Source organism: Phocoena phocoena, chromosome 11 (genome assembly GCF_963924675.1).
Source record: "Phocoena phocoena chromosome 11, mPhoPho1.1, whole genome shotgun sequence".
Lineage (NCBI taxonomy): Eukaryota > Metazoa > Chordata > Mammalia > Artiodactyla > Phocoenidae > Phocoena > Phocoena phocoena.
In genome coordinates this window covers 17,313,729-17,336,438 of record NC_089229.1, presented here as the reverse complement: position 1 = coordinate 17,336,438, position 22,710 = coordinate 17,313,729, and the positions used below count along the sequence as shown (strand labels likewise).

General features: G+C 39.1%; 1 protein-coding gene across 1 annotated transcript in view; it reads right to left on the bottom strand.

The window, feature by feature from the left end:
- Nucleotides 1-18,424: 18,424 nt before the first annotated feature.
- SLC41A2 (solute carrier family 41 member 2) overlaps nt 18,425-22,710 on the bottom strand; it is a 102,807-nt gene continuing 98,521 nt past the window's right edge. The window contains exon 10 of the mRNA XM_065887268.1: nt 18,425-18,610. Coding sequence (XP_065743340.1) covers nt 18,425-18,610 — 186 coding nt within the window. The remainder of the gene's footprint in view (nt 18,611-22,710) is intronic.

Sequence of the window (22,710 nt, the reverse complement as noted above, 5' to 3'; positions counted from 1 at the left end):
ATTTAATTTCTGAAATGCTATTAGCAGAAACCATTAAGGCACTAGGGAATCAAAGCACAAGTAATAATTTTTATAAAACACTTTCCGATGAATGTATATATCATGCATATTTAGTCATCTGCTACAGCAACAAAACCCCCTATTCAAAGGATGTCCTTTCAAGAGGAACTGTTTAACAAAACTTAGGCAGTACTAGGTTTAAGCTACCTTCCTGGTGCCTTATATGATGTTTATCACCATATATGATGTATACCATCTTATGCAAATCATAGCATCGAGTCCAGGTTTGATAGTCAAGAGCAAACAGCACACGCATGCACGTGCAGACAGGCACACACACTCACACTCTGTGTATGACAGTAATGCCCCAGTACTGATAGAACAATCAACTGTTAATTCACCAAGGGAAGTAGAACGCCAAGACAGAGGAAACCTACATCCCAAAGCTACTTGACTATTGCCTTTGGGGAAAAGCAGAATAACCAAAAACAAAACACTTCTGGAAATCACCTTTAAAGACTTTTTAGTTTTACCACCACCACAAAGTAGACTGAACCCAAATGGTATTTTAGTATCCGCCCAGCCCTGGGCCCAGAGTTGCTCACAGAATACAGGTTAACTTAACCAAGATTGAGACTGAATCCATTTACCTCTCATTCTTGCAGGAGTTCTAGAGCTGCTTCCATTCTCTGTGGTTTTACCTGATAGAAACTCATTTTGATATGAGGAGAAGAGATTTGGCCATATTCAATCTAAGGGTATCCTCCTTCCTAAACAATCTAGGGAAAATTGGAGATTTACCATTAAAAAAAAAAATCCAAGTGTTTTCTATGCATATTCTGTGTGTAGGCTTTTAGATCTATTTAGGTTATACAATTTTACCTTGCAACTTTTACTTCTGAAAGTGCCTGGTTACAGTAACATATAATGTATAAGGCAAAAGTTGTTTCCTGGTCTATTTCTAGCAGCTGATAAAAGAGCCTTTCAGGTCACCTGGCCTGGGATGTGCAGATTGACTTGGTGTGCACCCCAGAGATGCCAGTCCTCCCCTCTGCCCTCTCTCTTAGAGAGCTCACAGTGCCAGAAGAGGCAATCCAATTACCTAGTGACCCCTGACCCTACTTGGCCTCAGCCGATTGAACGCCAGACCCAATATAAATCAATTAAGTTTTCTGCCCCGAGGAGTTGGTAATGTGGTGACTCCATGACTTGAGCTGGCTTGCTGTGTGTTTCTCTTTCTTGTGTTCCCCAAATAGCTTCAAGCACTTCAGCCTCCTGAGTTGTGTAATATCCAAATAAAATGTCGTGAGTGCTGTGGTGGAGACAAATGTCATGTGTTCAACCAAATTTCATTTCCTTTTTTCTCTTCCTGGGTACGCAGGAAGACCACATTTCCCAGCCTCCTTTCAGTTAAGGTAGAAGTGATGTACGCCACTTCCACACCCGGTCCTTAAAAATGCATAATTCCCTAGCTTTCACTTTCTCTTCTGCAGTGACCTTAGAGGCCATGTGTTCAAGATGATGTAGCTCTAAGATAGAGAGGAACCTCATGACCCACACCCGGCTAAAAGGTTCATTGTGTGAAGCCACTAAGATTCCAGAGTTGACTTGTTACCCCATCCTAGCCTAGCTTATCTTGAAGAATAAAAGCCTCATCCTTGGTGTCGCAGTGGTTGAGAGTCCGCCTGCCGATGCAGGGGACACGGGTTCGTGCCCCGATCCGGGAAGATCCCACATGCTGCAGGGCGGCTGGGCCCGTGAGCCGTGGCCGCTGAGCCTGCGCGTCGGGAGCCTGTGCTCCGCAACGGGAGAGGCCACAACAGTGAGAGGCCCACGTACCGCCAAAAAAAAAAAAAAAAAAAAAAAAGCCTCATCCCACATAGTATGACAATTCCCAAACCTTTAGAAATATTTCTGAAAATTTCCAAGGACAGGAGAAAGGACTTCTCCTAGTCCACTTTGCCTTAAATCCTGTACCTTTTGAATTCTTGATGCCTCTGGGGCGTTGCCCTTGCTTTGTATTCTCTTCCCTCCTGCCCTGGAAAAGCTTTTCTTCTTTTACTACGAAGCTGTTATATGTTACAATCCTTTTACTGAAAACTTTGAGACAATGAAGCAAAATGTCACAGCACAGAACACAAGACAATTTCAAATTGACCATTAGACATAATGGTTTTATGGCCGTCCCATGGGGTACAGGTTAACAATTCTGATACCGCCATATGTGTATTGGAACTGAACAATTAAATAAATATGTGGCAGATGGTGAGCCAGGCTTCTCATTGTTGGAGTGAGAGTTTACAGATAAGTGAGAAGAGGCTAGAATAATCTGTGAGGTAATGGATTAGAGTTGAAGACATCAGCATGAACTCATGTTTATGCTAATATACATATGTATGGTTACATATAGAAATATTCATAGGTATATGCATAGGTTAGTATACACACATATGTTTCCTTGATGTGGAAACATGTGTGCATACATACATACTCCCCAGCATTGCTGCTGGGGAGTTGTTCTTCCAGGCAAAAGAACAACTCCCCAGCAGCAACGAATATACCTACCACCCAGATCGTGGTTTCTAATTCTCCAATAAAAGGAATCAGGGCTCCTTGGAGAAATTGCTGATTCTAGGACTGGGGCAGGAAATGTAAAAGATGAGCCTTAAAAGTTCTAGTCTTAAGGAAAAAAATTGTAACTAAGTGTGGGTATGGATGGAACTAGAATTATTGGGGTGATCATTTCGCAATATATACATATACAGAATTATTATGTTGTACAACTGAAACTGATAGAATGTTATATGTCAAGTATATGTAAAAAAGTAAAAATTTTAAATTTTAATTTAAAAAAGTGAATAGGCAAGTTCTCCAAAATTTACAAAGCACATATCTCACAGGGAATTTATATATGAAGAACTCCTCCTGCTCAAAAGACAGACAGCCCAGTAAGGTGAAGATGCCGGTGCTACAGTACTTTCAGGAAACATGATATAGCCTCTGGAATAGAAAGACATTCTAACATCTCTTATGACACACAAAGCTAGTAAGTCTTTATATCCATCACAGGAGAATGCTTCTTTTCTAAGACCAAGATGAAACAATACAAGGGTAGGGTGGACAATGTTCTCCTTTCCAGACACCATATATGCATAATATATGGGAAAGAATTAGTCCTGGAAAAAAATCTAACTGCAGTAAAATAATTTTTCTATTCTCTGGAGTCCTGAGATAACACACTATGAATATTGAGGAATATGCATTAAAAATCCATATCGAACTCTATTAATTCAAAGCACTATAGAAAAAAAAGGGATGAGCTGGGAGCATCTTGTAGTGCTAGAACGTAAGAAAGCACACAGAAAGAAAAAACAGAACACAAACCCCACAAGAACTGGGTGTGTCAAAGTGATACAGGAGGCTACTGAAAAGGAAAGAGCTCCTAATGGCCAGAGCTGGGCAAAATTTGAGCAATCAAATAACGTAGTATTGGCATATACCCTGAGAAAACCATAATTCAAAAACAGTCACGTACCACAATGTTCATTGCAGCACTAGTTACAATAGCCAGGACATGGAAGCAACCTAAGTGTCCACTGACAGATGAATGGATAAAGAAGATGTGGCACATATATACAATGGAATATTACTCAGCTATAAAAAGAAATGAAATTGAGTTATTTGTAGTGAGGTGGATGGACCTAGAGTCTGTCCTGCAGAGTGAAGTAAGTCAGAAAGAGAAAAACAAATACCATAGGCTAACACATATATATAGAATCTAAAAAAAAAACAAAAAAAGGTTCTGATGAACCTAGGGGCAGGACAGGAATAAAGACGCAGACATAGAGAATGGACTTGAGGACACAGGGAAGGGGAAGGGTAAGCTGGGACGAAGTGAGAGAGTGGCATGGACACATATACACTACCAAATGTAAAACAGACAGCTAGTGGGAAGCAGCTGCATAGCACAGGGAGATCAGCTCAGTGCTTTGTGACCACCTAGAGAGTGGGATAGGGAGGGTGGGAGGGAGGCTCAAGAGGGAGGGGCTATGAGGATATATGTATGCATCTAGCTGATTCACTTTGTTATACAGCAGAAACTAACACAACGTTGTAAAGCAATTATACTCCAGTAAAGATGTTACAAAATAATAAAATAGTATTGGATTATAACCCAAAGTATAAAAGAAATATTCATGAGTCCATACTGACATAAATGACTGAATAAATAAATGGGAGAAATAGACAAATGTCTCAGGCAGAAAAATTCTCTTTCCAGCTCTGCCCAGCGACCTTGCCTGTCATTACCAGAAATGCCCACTAGGGAGTACCTCAAACAGGCTCCTCCCTCCACCCGCAACCTCTCACCCGCCCCCAGAACACATCTGATGAATCTCTTTTTATCAGGTCGACTTTCCTCCTGTGCTCTGTCATTCTTGTTATGAGCTCAGAATTCTCCCAGCTGTTTTCTGAGCTACTGTGGCTCCCCTGTCACAGCTCTCAGAGGAAACATGCATTAGGGAGTGGAACTTGCAAATGCATTGCAGACGTGAGAAGAAGCTGTGGGGATGGAGGGGGCAGCTCTTGCTGGGGGGCGCTTTACAATTTTTTTTTCAATTTTTATCTATCATTTTTCTGGATTTGGCGAGAAGGGGTGAGATTTCAGTGTTGGCCATTCTGCCATCTTGAAACTGGTCTGCTCTCTAAAATGTGGAAACAATAGAGTTGTTTCTTTCCTTTCTCCTTAATAGCAATTTTTCCTTCCTATAACCAGCCAAATGCCGCCTGCAAAACCACAGTGTACGGATTGGCAATTTAGTTTCCCAAAATTCAGCTGTAACTGTGCAGGTTTTCCATATTTAAAACTATTTTTTTTTTCTGTCTCTGGTTTCTCAAAGACTCTTTGACCTTACAATTAAAATAGCAATGGCAACTACCAAGTGACTGCACTAAAGACCATACCTCTTAACTCAGTGTTGTGAACTGTCATCAGATCCACCACCGATATCTGAGTTCAGAAGAATGGACAGTGTGTGTATTACCCCTGGAGTTGACGCCATACCCTTCACAGGGGGCACTCTCCTGCACTTGGGTGGACAACTCAGGTGGACTTGATTTTCTCACAGATATTTCAGTCTGTAATTCTTGATTCTACTGTTATTATTTCAATCTTATAGAAATAGTTTAGGGGAAGGTAGAAAAACTAATATTTGTCTAGCACATCCCACCTGCCTGCTATTTCATTCCAGACACTTGATCTTTAAAATTTTTCCAACCACCTCATGAGGTAGGAATCACTATTCCCTTCTTTTTTATATATTTTAAGTAGGTACAATTTATTTTTATGAAAATTGTGCATTAATAAAGCCATTGAAATCCATATATAACAAAAACCTTTCTTCAATGTTCTACAAGTCTTCTTTTGTGGACCAAAATGCAAAATATTTCTCCTCTATGAATTGGGAAATTGGGATTGACATTCTACCCCCTTCTGATGAATGAGAAACTTGAGTCTTGGAGGTTAAATGAACAGCCGAGGTTGAGCTGCTCATTCAGGGGCAGGATTCAAACCCAGCATTCGCATCTCTAGAACACACCAAACAGAGAAGTGGATCTATTTAACTGAAACCATTGTGGAAAACATGGTCTCCCAATAATTACTCTTCATTCAGCCCTTATAATATACAAACTTTATTCCTCATCTTTGTGAAATCTGTAAGGCAGTTATCATCACTGTTTTATGAAGAAGGAAACTGATCCTCAAAGAGGTTGATCTGCCTAAAGTCAGTCCCATGGTTGCATAAGGGTGGAACTGAGATTAGAACCCAGGTCCATGTTGTTTCAGAGCTGTGCTTTTTTGGTAAATCAGCTGGCTTTCTGGTGAACTCACTGATAGTGACTGTTTATTGAGGTCTAATTATATGCCAGACACTTAATGGGAGAAATGTTCACATATTGAAGTCTGGGGAAGTCGTTCTGGCTTATACATGAGCTAACTTGAATTTGATGCTAACTAGAACAGCCTGCTTATGGCCTATCATACACACACTGTACATCTGCTGTAGTCACTAAAGAAAAGGGCACATGGACCAGAAGTAAAGAATGTGCATGTTAAAAATAATGACTAAATGCCTCCCTTCCTGGGATGCCAATTCTGGTCCTCCTTTGATGATGACTCCCTTCTTGGGTGCCAAGGCCATACTGACTCACTGTGTACATGCTGATTTTTTTTTTTTTTTTGAAACCTTGAAGGACGGTATCCTTGACTTGTTTGATGTTCTTTGTTCTGACAAGATATAAAACAGTGCTGAAAACCATGCTTCTCTAGAGCAGTTCCTCAGAGTTATCTGAGAGGCTGTCTCCCAGGCTATAGTCCTCAGTTTGGCTCAAATAAAACTCTCTTCTGTTCCTATTGTTGTTTGGTTATTGATTATTTGTGTCGACACACTGAGCCATTATCATCCATAAGAAGGTAATGAAGTTCCTGGTGTGTTTGCCACTGCACCGCATGAAAATGCCTGGAAGAGTTTTCCACGTGTGTAGCGTGTGTTTGGAGCGGTCTGACTTAAAATGTGGTGTTCACAAAAGTCCTTTTGGAAATGCTGGAAAATATACCTCAAAGAGACAGGATATCTTCATCCAGAGCAGCTGAAACTAGAGACAAATAGAGGCTCTGTGTGACTGCAGATTTAGAAGTTGCTGGTACTAAGATCTATGGATAAAATGTATGTTGGCTCCAAATATGCATCCTAAGTGAAAAGTCATAAAGGCAAATTGCAGTGATTGATTTACAGTCCAACTGCTCCCTCTACATGGGCATCTTTAGGTAAATGTTCTATGGATGGTAACAACGGGATTAAAACATATTTTTAAATTTGATAATGGGGGATGATGGAAAAGTTCTGGAGATGGATAGTGGTGACGGGTGTACAGCAATGTGAATGAACTTAATGTACTTAATGCCACAGAACTATGCACTAAAAATGGTTAAAATGCGAAATTTTATGTTATGTATATTTTACCACAATAAAAAAGTGCACAAATTTAAAAAATTAAAAATAAGTTTAATGATGAGTAATGGTTCTCCTGTATAACAATGAGGTGGCCAATAATTAATACAACATAGACAGAGCCCCTCCGTTGAAAAAATGTAATTTTGGTAACTATTTGAATCATCGAAAATAGGTTTAATGAGGGATAGAATACCAAATTAGGAGCTCAATATGGCTCCAAAGTTAGTGTAATGTTTATTAAAATGGAGATTCTGATGTCAGATATATACTGAAAAGAGAGACAACACAGCCCAGGCCAGAGGGCGTTTCCATGCTCCCTGTCAACAACACCCACAGGTAAATGTAGCACTCCATCTTTCAGTCTGGATTAGCTAAGTGATGGAAGACTTTAGTTGTAAGTCAATCTTTGAATTTAAGTGAAATTTAAATCTACCATAGTTAAAAGAATTTCTCTTGAATCACAATCATATATGCTCTGAACATGGTAGAAAATTGCTCACCGTTACCAAACAATATGTAATTGTGTATGCACTCATACACAGTGCTTTGGAGAATAAAGGAAAAGTATGACGTGGTTCCTCTTCTTAAGAAGCATGTCGTCTAACCTTATTTGCCAAGCAGAAATAGAGACACAGACGTAGAGGACAAATTTATGGACACCAAGGGGGTAAGGGGTGGGGTGGGAGGAATCTGGAGATTGGGATTGACACATATACACTATTGATACTATGTACAAAATAGACAACTGAGGGGAACGTACTGTGTAGCACAGGGAACTCTACTTAATGCTCTGTGGTGACCTAAATAGAAGGGAAATCCAAAAGGGAGGGGATATATGTATATATATGGCTGATTCATTTTGCTGTGCAGTAGAAGCTAACACAACATTATAAAGCAACTAGACTCCAATAAAAATTAATTTTTAAAAAGTTATAGAAATATTTTGAAAAAATTATAAAATGTAAAATACTTTAAAAAAAGCAGCATGTCGTCTAGTTAGACACTAGCCTTCCATCAGTTTCTAGAGTAGATCAAGCTCATTCTCTCCTCAAGGACTTTGCATTTGCATTTCCTTTGTCTGAAATGCTAAGCCTCCGTAGGTTTTCACATGTGGCCCTTTCTAGAAACACAGATTGTAGCTCAAAGCCCTACAGAGGGCCTCTTCTCTGAACATCTCGTGGAAGGTACTCTGCTTCCCTCTGCTCTACTGATATCATCATCTGACTGACTTTCAATCTCCACTCTAGAATATAGCTCCCACACAGACTTTATTATCTGAGTTGTTTACCAATGTGCCCCAGCTCCTAGAATAATGCCTGGCATAAAAGAGGAGCTCAATAAATATTTGAGTTAAATTGAATCAATCGGCTAGGTAGATTCAAATATTTGTTGAATTAAAAGGCTAGGATGAGTGATGTGACCCACTGACACACAGCTAGGAAGGGGTAAAGCTGCTTATTTCCTGCCTGTCATTATACCTAGGAAACCAAAGTCATAAGTAAGAAAATCTTGGCACACCTGAGATGTAGCCCAGAGGTCAAAGAAGATGAGGAAAGAGAAAAGGTCGTGGGGTGTCATGTGCAAAGCAGAGAGGAAATGGTGAGGGAGAGGGGGCAGGAACAGCCCACTGTACAGAGACCTGGCAATTTGACAGGAGAGGGGACAGAGTCGCCAACTCTCTGGACAGCAGGCTTCTCCTCTTCCTCGCCATTTCCTCTTTGCACCTGACAGCCCATGATCTTTTTTTTTTTCTTCTTTTTAAGAGCCTGAACAATGACTAAATACTCATTAGAGATAGGGATTGATTGTCTAGAAAAGTAATAATTATGAAGGAACTCAAAAAATAATGAAAATTTGGACAATCCAGAAGAGTTCTAAAAAGAAAAAAGTATCTGTAATCGTCTCATCCAGAGGAAAAAACATTTAAAATATTTTGATGATTTTAAAAATTGGAATCATTCTATCAGTCATTTTGTACACAGTGCTGGTCGCACATTGTCACAAATATTTCTCTAGCTCATCAAAGGATTTTTCAAATATGAATTCATTGACTGTATAATGTACTGTATCTAATCTTTAAATATTTAATCTTTTTTTAACTTTTAGGCTGTTTGCAAATGAGAAATTTCAAGCTGAAAATTGCTGCAATGTACATTCTGATTATTCGCTTAGAACAGATTTCTAGAAGTGGAAACAGTAGGTCAAAGAATATATTTTTCAGGTAAAATTTTTGCATTATTATTATTTTTTTTTTTTTTCGCGGTACACGGGCCTCTCACTGTTGTGGCCTCTCCCGTTGCGGAGCACAGGCTCTGGACGCGCAGGCCCAGCGGCCATGGCTCACGGGCCCAGCCGCTCCGCGGCATGTGGGATCTTCCCGGACAGGGGCAAGAACCCGTGTCCCCTGCATCGGCAGGCGGACTCTCAACGACTGTGCCACCAGGGAAGCCCTGCATTAGTTTTTGAAGAAGTATTACCCACACGGTTCAAAAATCAAAATGACATAAAAGGTATGCACTGACAAGTCTTGCTCCTGTCCTTGTCCCTGAGCACCCTATTGCTTTGTCCCCATAGGTAACAATTCCCCCGCCCCCTTTTTCCCTTCCAGTGTTTCTTTCTCAAATATTTATCCTTATTTCCCTCATTCTTACAAAAAAGGAGACTATTTTACACACTTTTCCATGCCTTGCTTTTTTCACCTCATTCTTTCTCCTGGATGTCTCCCCCTATCAGTTTGTAGAGCTAATTCTCACTCCTCTTGTCTCCCAGTTGTGCTATGTTCAATGGTGTGGTTGTACCACAATTTATTCCACCAAGACCCTGAGTTGTTTTCCTTTGCTATTATAAACAAAGCTACAATGAATAACTTTGAAGTATGCCATTACATAGATATTTGGGAATATCTGTATTTAGATTCCAAAAATTGGAGGTCGCGTGACCTCTAGGGTGTGCGGGGCTCCAGGAAAAGCTTTGCAAGGCCCTGGACCTCATAAGCAATTTGAATTTTAAACATTTTACAAAAGTCTTGGGCCCATGTGAAGTATCGATATATCGATGAAAATTTGGTATAATGAGTAGAAAAGAGGTACTTACATCTTTGTTGATTGTTCAATGAATGCAAAGATTCTTCAGAGGGTCCAGGCACCATCTTCTGTGTTCTTTATCGTCAAATGTGTCATTCCTGGCTAATGTCTCCCACTGTGAAGATAAAGAGAGTAAAACTGTTATTACTTGCAATGCTCTGGCTCTTCAGGACCTATTTGTGTGGAAACAGTATAGATTTTCTGGCCTCTGCAGTTCCCTAATACCATTTATTTACTGCTGTTTACGACGTTACTGGTGTTGCCGCATCATCCATCTTACCCCAGTGAATATGGACTTCCAACAGCTTTCTCAAAGGTTGTTCTCATGCTTTGTTAATGGCAGCCACAAACACTCGTCTTACCAGAGGTGTGCAGGAAACCGTGAACGATAATTTGTTTTCTGATCATATAAAATTTGCCATTTGGAATTCTGTAGTGTAAATGCAGAACAAGACGTTTTCCAACCATGCCGTCTCTTGAACCCTTAGGCTGTGGTTACTGCATTTCTAGGTGTGATTTCTTTCAGTGTTGACTGCACCCTGACAAAGATTCAAATTTTTGTCAGGCTCTGGAAACTTCTCCTAGGTCCATCTATGCACTTCCTTGTAAAACCCAGTTTTAGCAAGAACTCTAAGTCAGTTTAACCAGAACCCCCTACCCTTGATATCTGATCACTCTCGATATCTGATGGGTTCTTCATCCTCCACCTTCTCCCAGGCAGTGTTTGATCACCCTGGCCTGTCTTCAGCAAAGAATCCCGTTAGGTCAGTTTAGCCAGAATTGCTCTTATTCCTGATGTTTCCTCGTAGTAATTTTCCACCCACTCACACTCACCCTGCTCTTTTGCTTGTGCTGTATTTGGAGTTGAGCCCCACCTCTCTCCCTCACTGTAAAATCCCACTGCAGTTGTCCCTATATCTATCACGATGGGCCTGAGTCAAGACGACACCTCACCATCTTTAACAAGTGTCGTTGGATATTTTGTTAACAACCCCTGACTTTCACACACTGTCACCAGTGGGGAGCCTAGGCGAGGGCCCAGGAGCATATTGAGAAGAATGGTCCCATCCACACAGTTAATGTCTGTCCAGTACAATTTAAGACTGACCTGGGAGAGCATGGCATTACCACATCAACTGGAGGCAAGAAAGGACACCCATTGGAAGGGCCAATTGTGGAGCCTTCTGGGGACAAAGCAGTGGCCACCCCTGGAGGACTGCCTGACATACAGCATGGAGCCTGTAGGAGGGTGGGGAGACCCTCCTGGCTGCAAGCAGTGGGGGCAGAGAGTAAAGGATGCCTGCCACCACCTTCCCACATTTGGATGCTCTAGGCCAGAAATGATGCTGCAATCAGAATGCTGACAAAAGAGATCTGAGGTTCAAGTCCAAGGACTGTCTGCTTCTGGCAACTGGAGCCCATACAGGACCAGATTCAGGTTGGGCAGCCTACCTGGATGGCACTGCTGCTCTTGGCTAGTCCCAGGTACCGGAGGGGGACTTAGAAGTAAAATCTGAGGAAGCAGGTGTGGGTGAACTTTTTTGTGTGTAAGGCCCAGAGAGTAAATACTTTAGGTTTTGCAGGTTGTTTGGTCTCTTTGTCAGCTACTCAATTCTGCTGTTATAGAGGAAAAGCACCCAAAAATATTTGGTTACAGTAAGCAAATAGGCATGGCAACAATCTAATAAAACTATTTACGAAAATAGGCGGTGAACTGGATTTAGCCCACTGGCCATACCTTTATAATCACTGCACGTGGCAGAGGGCTCAGGGCGGGGGCTTCACTTGCCTGGGTCTGATGGTGGGACTATAGGATCAAATGGTAAGTGCATCTGTAATTTTAGTAGATATGGCCAGATTCCCCTGTACAGAGTTATCATTTTATCGTGGTAAATTTATCACTTACCACTAGCAATTTTGTCTGTTTCCCTACAGCCTTGCCAAGAGAATGTTCTGACTTTGTATTTTTGTCAATTTGATAGGTAAGAAGTAGTATCTCAGGCTGGTTTTCTTTTTTTTTCTAAGGGATTAGCTTGGAAAGAGTGAGGGGAAGAGCTTTCAAAGACATGGATGCAGCACAGGCAAACGCCCTGGGGAAGTAAACAGGTTGTCCAGTTGAAGAAATTTTTAAAAATGTATTTATTTTATTTTTTATTTAATTTATTTTTTTGGCCATGCTGCGCGGCATGCGGGATCTTCCCTGACCAGGGATGGAACCCATGCCCCCTGTAGTGGAAGTGCAGAGTCTTAACCACTGGACCACCAGGGAAGTCCCAGTGTGGTTTTAATTAGCACTTCTTTTATTTTGAGCAATTATTGAGCACCTATTTGGTTTTTACGATGAACAATCTGTCTTTGGGTATTATACTATTGGGTTGTTGGTCTTTTTCTTCCTGATTTACAGAAGTTCTTTATATATTAAGGAGATTAGCCCTTAATGTGTATTCTGTAGTTGTTGGAATAGTGTTCTATACATGTCAATTAGGTCAAAGAGGTTGATACTGTTGTTCAAATGTTTAAGATACCTAGTAGTCAAGTGGAGTTGTTCAGCAGGCATTTGGAAATACAAACGTGTTTCCTTAATTTCTCTTTCTGAGCTTTCATTGTTATTGTATAGAAATGCAAGAAATTTCTGTGTATTAATTTTGTATCCTGCAACCTTACCAAATTCATTGATGAGCTCTAGTAGTTTTCTGATAGCATCTTTAGGATTCTCTATGTATAGTATCATGTCATCTGCAAACAGTGACAGTTTTATTTCTTCTTTTCCGATTTGGATTCCTTTTTTCTTCTCTGATTGCTGTGGCTAGGACTTCCAAAACTATGTTGAATAAAAGTGGCGCAGAGTAGACATCCTTGTCTTGTTCCTGCTCTTAGAGGAAATGCTTTCAACTTTTCACCGTTGCGTATGATGTTAGCTGTGGGTTTGTCGTATATGGCCTTTATTATGTTGAGGTATGATAAAACCTGGAGATAAAAACTCTGGAGAGTTTTTATCATAAATGGGTATTGAATTTTGTCAAAAGCTTTTTCTGCATCTGTTGAGATGATCATATGGTTTTTATTCTTCAGTTTGTTAATGCGGTGTATCACACTGATTGATTTGCTGATATTGAAGAATACTTGCATCCCTGGGATAAATCCTACTTGTCCTGATCCTACTTCATCAGGACTTCCCTGGCGGTCCAGTGGTTAAGACTTCACCTTCCAATGCAGGGGGTGTGGGTTCGATCCCTGGTTGGGGAGCTAAGATCCCACATGCCTCACGGCCAAAAAATAAAACAGAAGCAATATTGTAACAAATTCAATAAAAACTTAAAAAATTGTCCACATAAAAATAAGTCTTTAAAATAAAATCCCAGTTGATCATGGTGTATGATCCTTTTAATGTATCGTTGGATTCAGTTTGCTAGTATTTTGTTGAGGATTTTTGCATCTATGTTCATCAGTGATATTGGCCTGTAATTTTCTTTTTTTATGGTATCTTTGTCTGGTTTTGGTATCAGGGTGATGGTGGCCTCATAGAATGAGTTTTGGAGTGTTCCCCTGTAATTTTTTGGAATAGTTTCAGAAGGATAGGGGTTAACTCTTCTCTAAATGTTTGATAGAATTCACCTGTGAAGCCATCCGGTCCTGGACTTTTGTTGGAAGTTTTTAAAATCAGTTTCAATTTCAGGGCTTGTGATTGGTCTGTTCATATTTTCTATTTCTTCCTGGTTCAGTCTTGGAAGATTGTACCTTTCTAAGAACTTGTCCATTTCTTCCAGGTTGTCTATTTTATTGGCACAAAGCTGCTTGCAGTAGTCTCTTATGATCCCTTGTATTTCTGTGGTTTCAGTTGTAAATTCTCCTTTTTCATTTCTAATTTTATTGATTTAAGCCACCTGCATTTTTTTTCTTCATGAGTCTGGCTAAAGATTTATCAATTTTATCTTTTCAAAGAACCAGCTTTTAGTTTCATTGACCTTTTCTATTGTTTTCTTCATTTCTATTTCATTTATTTCTGCTCTGATATTTATGATTTCTTTCCTTCTACTAACTTTGGGTTTTGTTTGTTCTTCTTTCTGTAGTTGCTTTAGGTGTAAGGTTATGTTTTTCTTGTTTCCTGAGGTAAGACTGTATTGCTATAAACTTTCCTTTTAGAACTGCTTTTGCTGCATCCCATAGGTTTTGGATCGTTGTGTTTTCATTTTCATTTGTCTCTAAGCATTTTTTGATTTCCTCTGTGATTTCTTCAGTGATCCATTGGTTGTTTAGTATGGAAATACAAATGTGGAACTCGGGTGAGAGTCTAGACTGAGAAATTTAGGAATAATAGGTATAGATGGCATTTGAAACAATGAGATAGGTGAGGTCACCTAGGGATAAAAAATAGAGAAATGGTAATAAAAACTGAGATGTAAGTCATTCCAACACTTAGAGATTGAGAGGTGGAGGAACCACCAGCAAGACAGAGAGGAGGCTTCCAGCGGTGCAGAAAAGAAAGCAAAAGGCAGATGCTTTTGTAAGCCAAGTGAAGAAAGTATTTCAAGGAGGAAGGAGACTCTGTCATATACCTTTAGAGGCTGAGTAAGATGAGGATTTTTATTGAGAACTGATCTCTGGATTTGCAACATGGAGACTGCTGGTGACCCTGACGGGAGTACTTTCAGTAAAGTGGTGGGGACAAAAGCCTGATCTCCCAGAGAGTGAAGTGATTAGAGAAATAGAGGAGGCTGCTGGGCAGCTGAGGGTTAACTTGATGTCTGAGGTTATGAATGTAAAGATCTGTCCTAGCAGTCATGGGTTCTTCATGAACCATATTCAGCTGTTCAAATGCAGGCAAAGGATAGGCAGAGAGCTGTATTTAACCAGAGCTGTCCAGTAAGTATGAAGGAGGCAGTTGAGGATGTATTGGTTGATGGGCCAAGGAACCTAAGCTGAATAATGAGGAGAGAACCTAACAGTGAAAAAGTGGTAAAGCAATGGAGTGGAGCTCTAGGTATGGTCAAAGCCCAATTTATTATGCTCATAAACACAACGTATATACACGGACCACCCAGTCTCTTCTGAGTTCCACACAGGCTCAGTGTTCATCTGGTTTATCAAGAAGTAAGTACAACAAGGCTGGGTAAATACATCTTAAATTTTATTATTTGGTTTACAACAATTCAAAGATGGTAGATGCCTTTTATAAATGGGTATACTATACTAGAGCTATATTATAAGGCAAGGAAGCCCAATTACCGAAAGGCCCTTCAAAATGTACTTCACTTGGCTACATCACTGATAGTCTACGTCGTAGAATTTTTGATGTCTCCCAGAAGATACATTACCATCAGTTTCTATTGTATTAGGTTCTAAGAAACTTTATTTCTTAAAGAAAAAAATGATTGTAGGGAAAAATAAAAAATGTCTTTGAAAAGACTATCTGTATTTAAATAAAGTGCCTGATTAATTCGTGAAGGGAAGAAGTTCAGAAAGCAAACTTATGTTGTATAAAAATAAATATTGTGAATTCGCTGTATGTAAGACTGATAATAAATGATTTTTGTGGGTAGGCAAAGTTATCTTATTGGTTCCATACTTATGTGAAGGCTTTCAAAAAACCGGTAAAATTTTTTAAAAGGAATTTAAACCTCTTTTATAAATTAATTCAGCTGATTGGTGACTGATTTTTCCATGCCTTTATTTTTTTTCCCATTACATGTCTTTTAGACATTTTGTTGCTGTAACCAAGATTGGGTAGCAAAACAGAGAGTGCACAGAACGCGTATCAGTCATCCTAGTTATCTATTAGCATCTCATGGAAAATGGCTAGATCTGGGAAGGGTGGCGGCAATTAAATATTCTATGAAATAAGGCATTGTTCTTTCTTCCAAAGTATTCATTTATCTTTGATTTCCTTGGTCTTAGGAACATGAATAATTTAGAGTTGGCTATACTTACCATCAAGATATATTAAATGAAGATTTCCCTGTCTGAAATTGGAGAGATGTAGCAATACTCTATTCTACTTTAGAAAATCCTGTTCCCCTAGTTGATTTCCTCTCAGTTAATGAGTTAGGTACTCTTGGTACATTTGGAGGGTCACAGAAATAGCACTGGCTTAGGAGACTGGAGACCTGTACTTAATCACAATGTGGGTACTCTGTAGTTGTGCAACATTAAAAATGTACCTTCTCTGATTTTCAGTTTCTTCTGCTGTAAAATAGAGATAGGAATATCTACCTGACCTATTTCACATGTACTGTTGTGAGTACTAAATAATACATGTATTTGAATGTGTTTTGGAATATGTAATGCACTAAAGTTGTTGGTAAATGCTTTAAAAATGTGGTTTGCTGTGTACTTCTTTAGGTTAAAAAAATGAAAATATAAATCACTGGGAAACATAAATCCTTCTGAATCATATAGCCCAAATGTAAATAAGTAATTTACAAATGCTTTACAATAAAATCGAAGAAATTATTCATGGATATTTTAAAAATAAAAAATCTTGCAGCTAAATATTCATCAACTTAATCATTCTTTCTTTTATAAGAATGTTCACTATGTGACAATATAACTCTCCAAAGGAGAAATTCTATAATTAGTTCAGTTCTCTGCCTCAGCAGCTTCATTATAAGGCAGAAGAGTGGAATAAAGTTTCAAAATAAGCAAAAATATATAACTCTAAACCACAGTCCCCTTATTTTAAAGAGCTTAATAGGAACACTTCCCCCAATATATTTATAAACAACCTACTACTTATATAATGTTAACACTAATTGACAACTTAAACCACACGATCAAAGTCGATGTGCATTTCTTCTTCCCTTTATCAGTTAAATTATTAAATATCTGACAGTCTTGAGAGATTCCACTGCATTTTTTTAAAAATGAACTATATGTAATATAAAAATGCTTACCTATTGAATGACTAAGGTGTTGGTCAAGTGTTCAGAATACAATCAGAGTTTTAGAAAAATATTTGAGAAACATAGCAGTGTACCTGATAGTCTCCCACGTAGACATCAGCCTGTGCAAACAGATGATGTGCACAGGCATGAAAAATAACCAAAGTAACCCCACCGATTTCTCCTTTAAAATGGTAAGCCTACCAGTTTCAACAGAGTTCTTAAGAGGAGCGAATGAATCATTTGCTCATTCTAAATCTTATGATAGCTTGGTTATATTAAATGGTACAGTTTTTTTTAATGAAAAGAAAGTATTAATTATAAGGTAGGTAACAAATATTAAATTCTGGCCAGTAGCAAAATTTTTGCACCACATGACAAAAGCATACCAATAAAATGCGCTAAAGAATAACCACAGAATGCTAATATCCCACTATGATCTTTGCTATCAACAATTTTTAGCAAAGATTTAGCTCTCCATCAAAAGCTTCTGTCTCTCTCTTTCACACACCACACACACACACACACACACACACACAAGCATGCACGATTTCTCACACCATCTTGTTTCTACAAACACAGCTCAGGTTATCTTATTTTGGACTATTAAGTCTTCAGAAAAAGATCAACATTCTTTCAACAAATCAATGATCAAAAATGACCCACTGATGGGACGTCCCTGGCGGTCCAGTGGTTAGCACTCTGAGCATGGGTTCGATCCTTGGTCAGGCAACTAAGAGCTAGCATGCCACATGGCATGGCCAAAAAAAAAAAAAAAAAAAAGACCCATTGCTTTCATTAAAGGCCATTCTGTGTTTAAAGGGTAGCCTGCCGAGAACTTGCAGAGTTGAAATTAAATTAGCATCAGCACAGGGAAATTCATACAAACAGGTAAAAGTGAGTTTATCTCATACTCAGCAGAACATATTGAGGTTAGGGTAGGAGCAAAGTAATTGGTAAATGGATCCTCAGCTGGCAGAGAGGTGGGCATAGTTAGAACTATTACAAACTTGGTTGGGCCCCTTTCATTTTAAAGTCTGCTTTGCAGTACAACACATCTGTGAGACAAGAAAGGCTAAACCAGAACTCTGTTTCCTTTAACGTGGCATTATGAGTTAAACAGTAATACATTACATTTCTGCTATGTCTGTGGTTTTAAAATTATTCATTGTAAACATCCTATATTCTTTCCTAATTATTTCAGAGTTTGAGTCTATGTCTATGTCAAATTATCATTTATTCTATGAAAAGCAGCACAAATACTGTTCATTCTGGTTTCAGCACAAATTCTTTAAAAATAAAATGTTAAGGCCATTTAATGGAATCAGGGCCAACTGAAGATTACCCTCACAGAAGTCAAACTACTGAAATAAAAGTTTTGAAAAAGAGCTATAAGTGGTTGTCTTTGTGTTTTCCTTCTTGGTAACTTGAGAGCGGTTTGTAGGATTTATTAGTCTCCAACATCTCCATCTCGATCTCCAATAAGCCAAAGAAAATGAAAACTTAAGGCTAACAAGGCTGTCCCGAGCAGATCACCCAGTGCCGTCAGATAGGGGATGGAGAAGCTATCCGGGTCCTTTCCTTTCCTCCAGAAATGATGGACCATCCAGTCAGCAATCCACAGCAAGGTAAACACCTAGAAGAGAGCACCAAAGATTACTCCTGTCACCTGGACAGTCCTAGCCCAGTAAACACGGCCATAAGCCTAAGCCACTGCTCTCTGAAGGGAAGAGGATGCGTCTAAGTCAAGAACCTCACTGGAAAAGAAGAAAGAGTTAATTGACAGTAACATTTTCTTTTCACAAGAAAAATACTATGTATTGCTGCAATTAATAAAGTTTTTCTTCAACTTGTCACATATATCTTCTCATTTTCTTCTAGCCTTCCCCAAACCACCATGTTCCTTACATTTAGTAGTATTGTACATTTTGCCAAACCACTGTTGTTTCAACTTCTTCCTATATGATAAATCTGTGAAGAAGGAAGAAGACATACGAAGAAGGAAATAAAAATAAGGAATAACATTCTTCTATTGCAGGTACAATCAAATAAAATAAAGATGGAGAACCGACCATTTACTTACTAATTATAAGGCCATTGGTGGCTTGTCAAAGCAACGAAAACTTCGTTTCAATGGTAAGAACAGTCACCAGAAGGTAAGGGCACTGAGGAATGACTTGTTGATACAGATACAGATATATTTATAGATAGGTAGGGTCAAAATATTTCAAAGGTCTATTCAAACACTAAGGTGATATAAGTATTTTCTAGGATATCAGGGATATTAAGACCTTTGTAATGCTTTGAATTTTGGGATCAGATAAATGATTTTTTTCTTTCATCCATTTAGAGTAAGAGGATTCTCTAGTTTTCAAACACCTGAAGTATTAAAAGGGATTTGGGATTAGAGAGGTTAATATTCACTGGTTTGGGACAAGTTGGCAAGTACAGGATACTAGTTAAGAACATACTTCTATACCTGCTGGCTAACTATAGGCAAGTTACTTAACCTCTTTATGTCTCTAAATGAACATTAGAGATGATAATGGCATCTACTCTCATGAGCATGTTGTGAGGATTAAATAATAGACTGAGTAATTCAGTGCCTGGCACACAATACACTTTCAACAGACGTCTGCGTGGTAGTGAGAACACTGGTACGTAAAGGAGGAAGCCCGCCTAGGTCTAGCCGAGCCCAGGGTCTGTGACCTTTTACTACTCTGACAAGTAGGCCATGAAGGTGAGGTGTCTGCCTTGGGTTCCAAACTTCTGTGCTGTGGTTTAGCTCTGACACCTTTACCAGGAAGGATGGTGGCTTGTCCAAGCTGAGAGCCGTATACTTAATCCAAACGAGGGAACTTCACACGTCTTTGGACATCAGTCAGAGAGAGAGGTTGTACTTTAAGTCCTGTTTTCTTTTGTATGAGGCTGATTCTTCCTTAGTGTTTCATGGCAAAGACTGTTTTGGAATCATATTGTCCTGTTCTTCATGACAATCTGTTTTGCATGTGGAGGAAGCATGGAATGTTAGAAATAATCCTGGATTTGGAAGTCATAAGATCTAGTTTTGATTTCCACTTTGGCCATTTATCAGCTATATGACTCTGGGCAAGCTTCTTACCATTAACCCTCAATTTCCTCATTTGAGGAGAACAAAACCAAAACGGGCCTCATATCTGCCACACTTACTTTGAGATAATTAATAAGAGCCTCAGTTTAGGAAGATGAAGAGAAACGTAAAGAGGCGGCACAGTCTCAAGTTACATTAACAAAAGCATAGTGTACAGACCGAGAGAGAGCCACCCACACCGGACCCTGGACGGGTCAGGCCACAACTCGGCAGTGTGTTAGGAACTTGTTCACCCCTGTGCTCCCAGCACCTAGCAGAGTGACTAGCTCACAAAGTAGACCCTTGATATCTGATTGAGGGCATAAAAATCAGCAGGAGACAAGGTCATTCATATAAGAGACTCCTATGAGAACAAGAACTGTTTGTCCTGGGCAAGGAGGGCAGGAGATGTAAACTTAAGAAGGTTATTGTGTCAGGAGACACTGGCTTATAACACACAGTGTCATAGGGTAGAGTTTTAGGGTAAAGGGTAAAAGTTACCAAAAGTTACCAAAACAACTTAAAAAAAACCCAACAATTTGGGCTGTCTATATATGTAACGAATTATGTAGTAAACTCTGTATTACTGGAGTATATCAAGGTTCAATAAAGAGATTTTTTGATTGTGTGAGTAATATGTGCTGGAGGAAACAAAATTTTTAAAGAGAATGAGGGTAGCTATTTTCTCTGGGATTGGCAGGACATACAAACAAATAAATCCATATTGTATATTTTTTATAACATTATGTATTTATATATTAATAATATGAGTATATTTATATAAATTTATATAACATACATCATACATATGTGATATATAATTTACTAATTCGTGGTATAACATTTACACTGAATGGGAGATTTGTCTAGAACGGGGGTTGGCAAACTATAGCCCATGGGCCAAATTCAACCTGCTGCCTGTTTTTTGTAAATAAAATTTTATTGGAACACAACTCTACCCATTTGCTTATTTATTGTGTATTTAGTCTATTATTTAATCCTCACAACCTTCTTATTAAGTAGGTACTGTTATCATCTCTAATGTTCACTTGGAGAAGGTGAGTCAGAGAGGGTAAGAAACCTGTTTCAGTACTACAATGACAGAATTATGTAGTTGGGACAGAGACCATATGGTCCATAAACACAAAATAGAACTAAAATGGCATCCTTACCTCATACTCCCAAATAAATTCCAGGTAAAGACAAATATAAAAAGCAATACTTGGACTTCCCTGTGGCACAGTGGTTAAGAATCCACCTGCTAATGCAGGGGACGTGGGTTCGAGCCCTGGTCTGGGAAGATCCCACATGCCGTGGAGCAACTAAGCCCATGCACCACAACTACTGAGCCTGCGCTCTAGAGCCCACAAGCCACAACTACTGAGTCGGCGCACCTAAAGCCCGGGCTCTGCAGTAAGAGAAGCCACCATAATGAGAAGCCCGCGCAATGGAACGAAGAGTAGCCCCCTCTCGCCGCAACTAGAGAAAGCCCGCGTGCAGCAATGAAGACTCACCGCAGCCAAAAATAGATATAAATAAATTTATTAAAAAATAAAAACAATATCTGCCTAGGCATACCTTACCCAAAAAAAAGCAATACTCAACAAGTTTTATAAGAAAATGTAAGAGAAGGTCTTTAAGACCTTGATGTAGGGAATGATTTCATAAATAAAATGCACAACATATTAAAGGAACTGTTTATAACTTACATTAAAGATTCCTGTGGTTCAATAAATACCATAAATAAAAGTTAAAAATCATGCCCCAGGCTTGGAAAAAAATCTCTTCACTACACATAACTGACAAAAAAATTAGTATTCAAATACTAAGAGAATATCCAGAGAACTCCTACAGTTCATTAGAAAAAGAAACAATTCAACAGAATAGAAGAGGAAACCTAAAGCTCTAATAAACATATGAAAAGATGCCCAACCTCACTAATAATATGGGGATGTAAATTAAAACCACACTAAACTCCATTTCATATCCATCTGACTGACAGAAATCACCTTTTAAACAACAATAATAGTGAACATTGTTTTTGAAATGGCCCTTTACGGGGCCATGCGGTATTCAAAGAGGTTAACGTGTATGAACTGATTTAATTTTCAAAACATCTCTGTAAAATGCTATCAATTTTTACTATCCCTCTTTGAGGTATGAGGAAACAAAGGCATTTATAGAGTATAAGAAGTCTGCCCAAGATCACGCAGCTCATAGGGAGTCAGGCTCAAACTCATCCACTCAAGTTTAGTCTAACACTAAAGCCCAAGTTCTCATCCATCAGTGAAGTACATTGTCTTGGTAAAAAAGAACTCCACATTGGCAACATGTACAATTATTAATACTTTGGAGAGCAATGTGGCACTGCGTGTTAAGTGTGAAGATGTGCAGCTCCTTAGTTCAGCAATTCCACTAGAAACAATGATTTTTTTCCCCCTTGCAACCCTAAAAGGATAAAACTATGTAGGCTAAAGGAGGCTAGCCTAAGGGGCTCTGCTGGGTCCAGGTCCCATGTGGCTACCCAAGGACCAGGAAGACCAATATCTTGGTGTACTGTATGCATGCATAAGAGAGATGTGCAAGGATATTCACTGCATCACTGTTGTAAAAGCCGAAAATTGGAA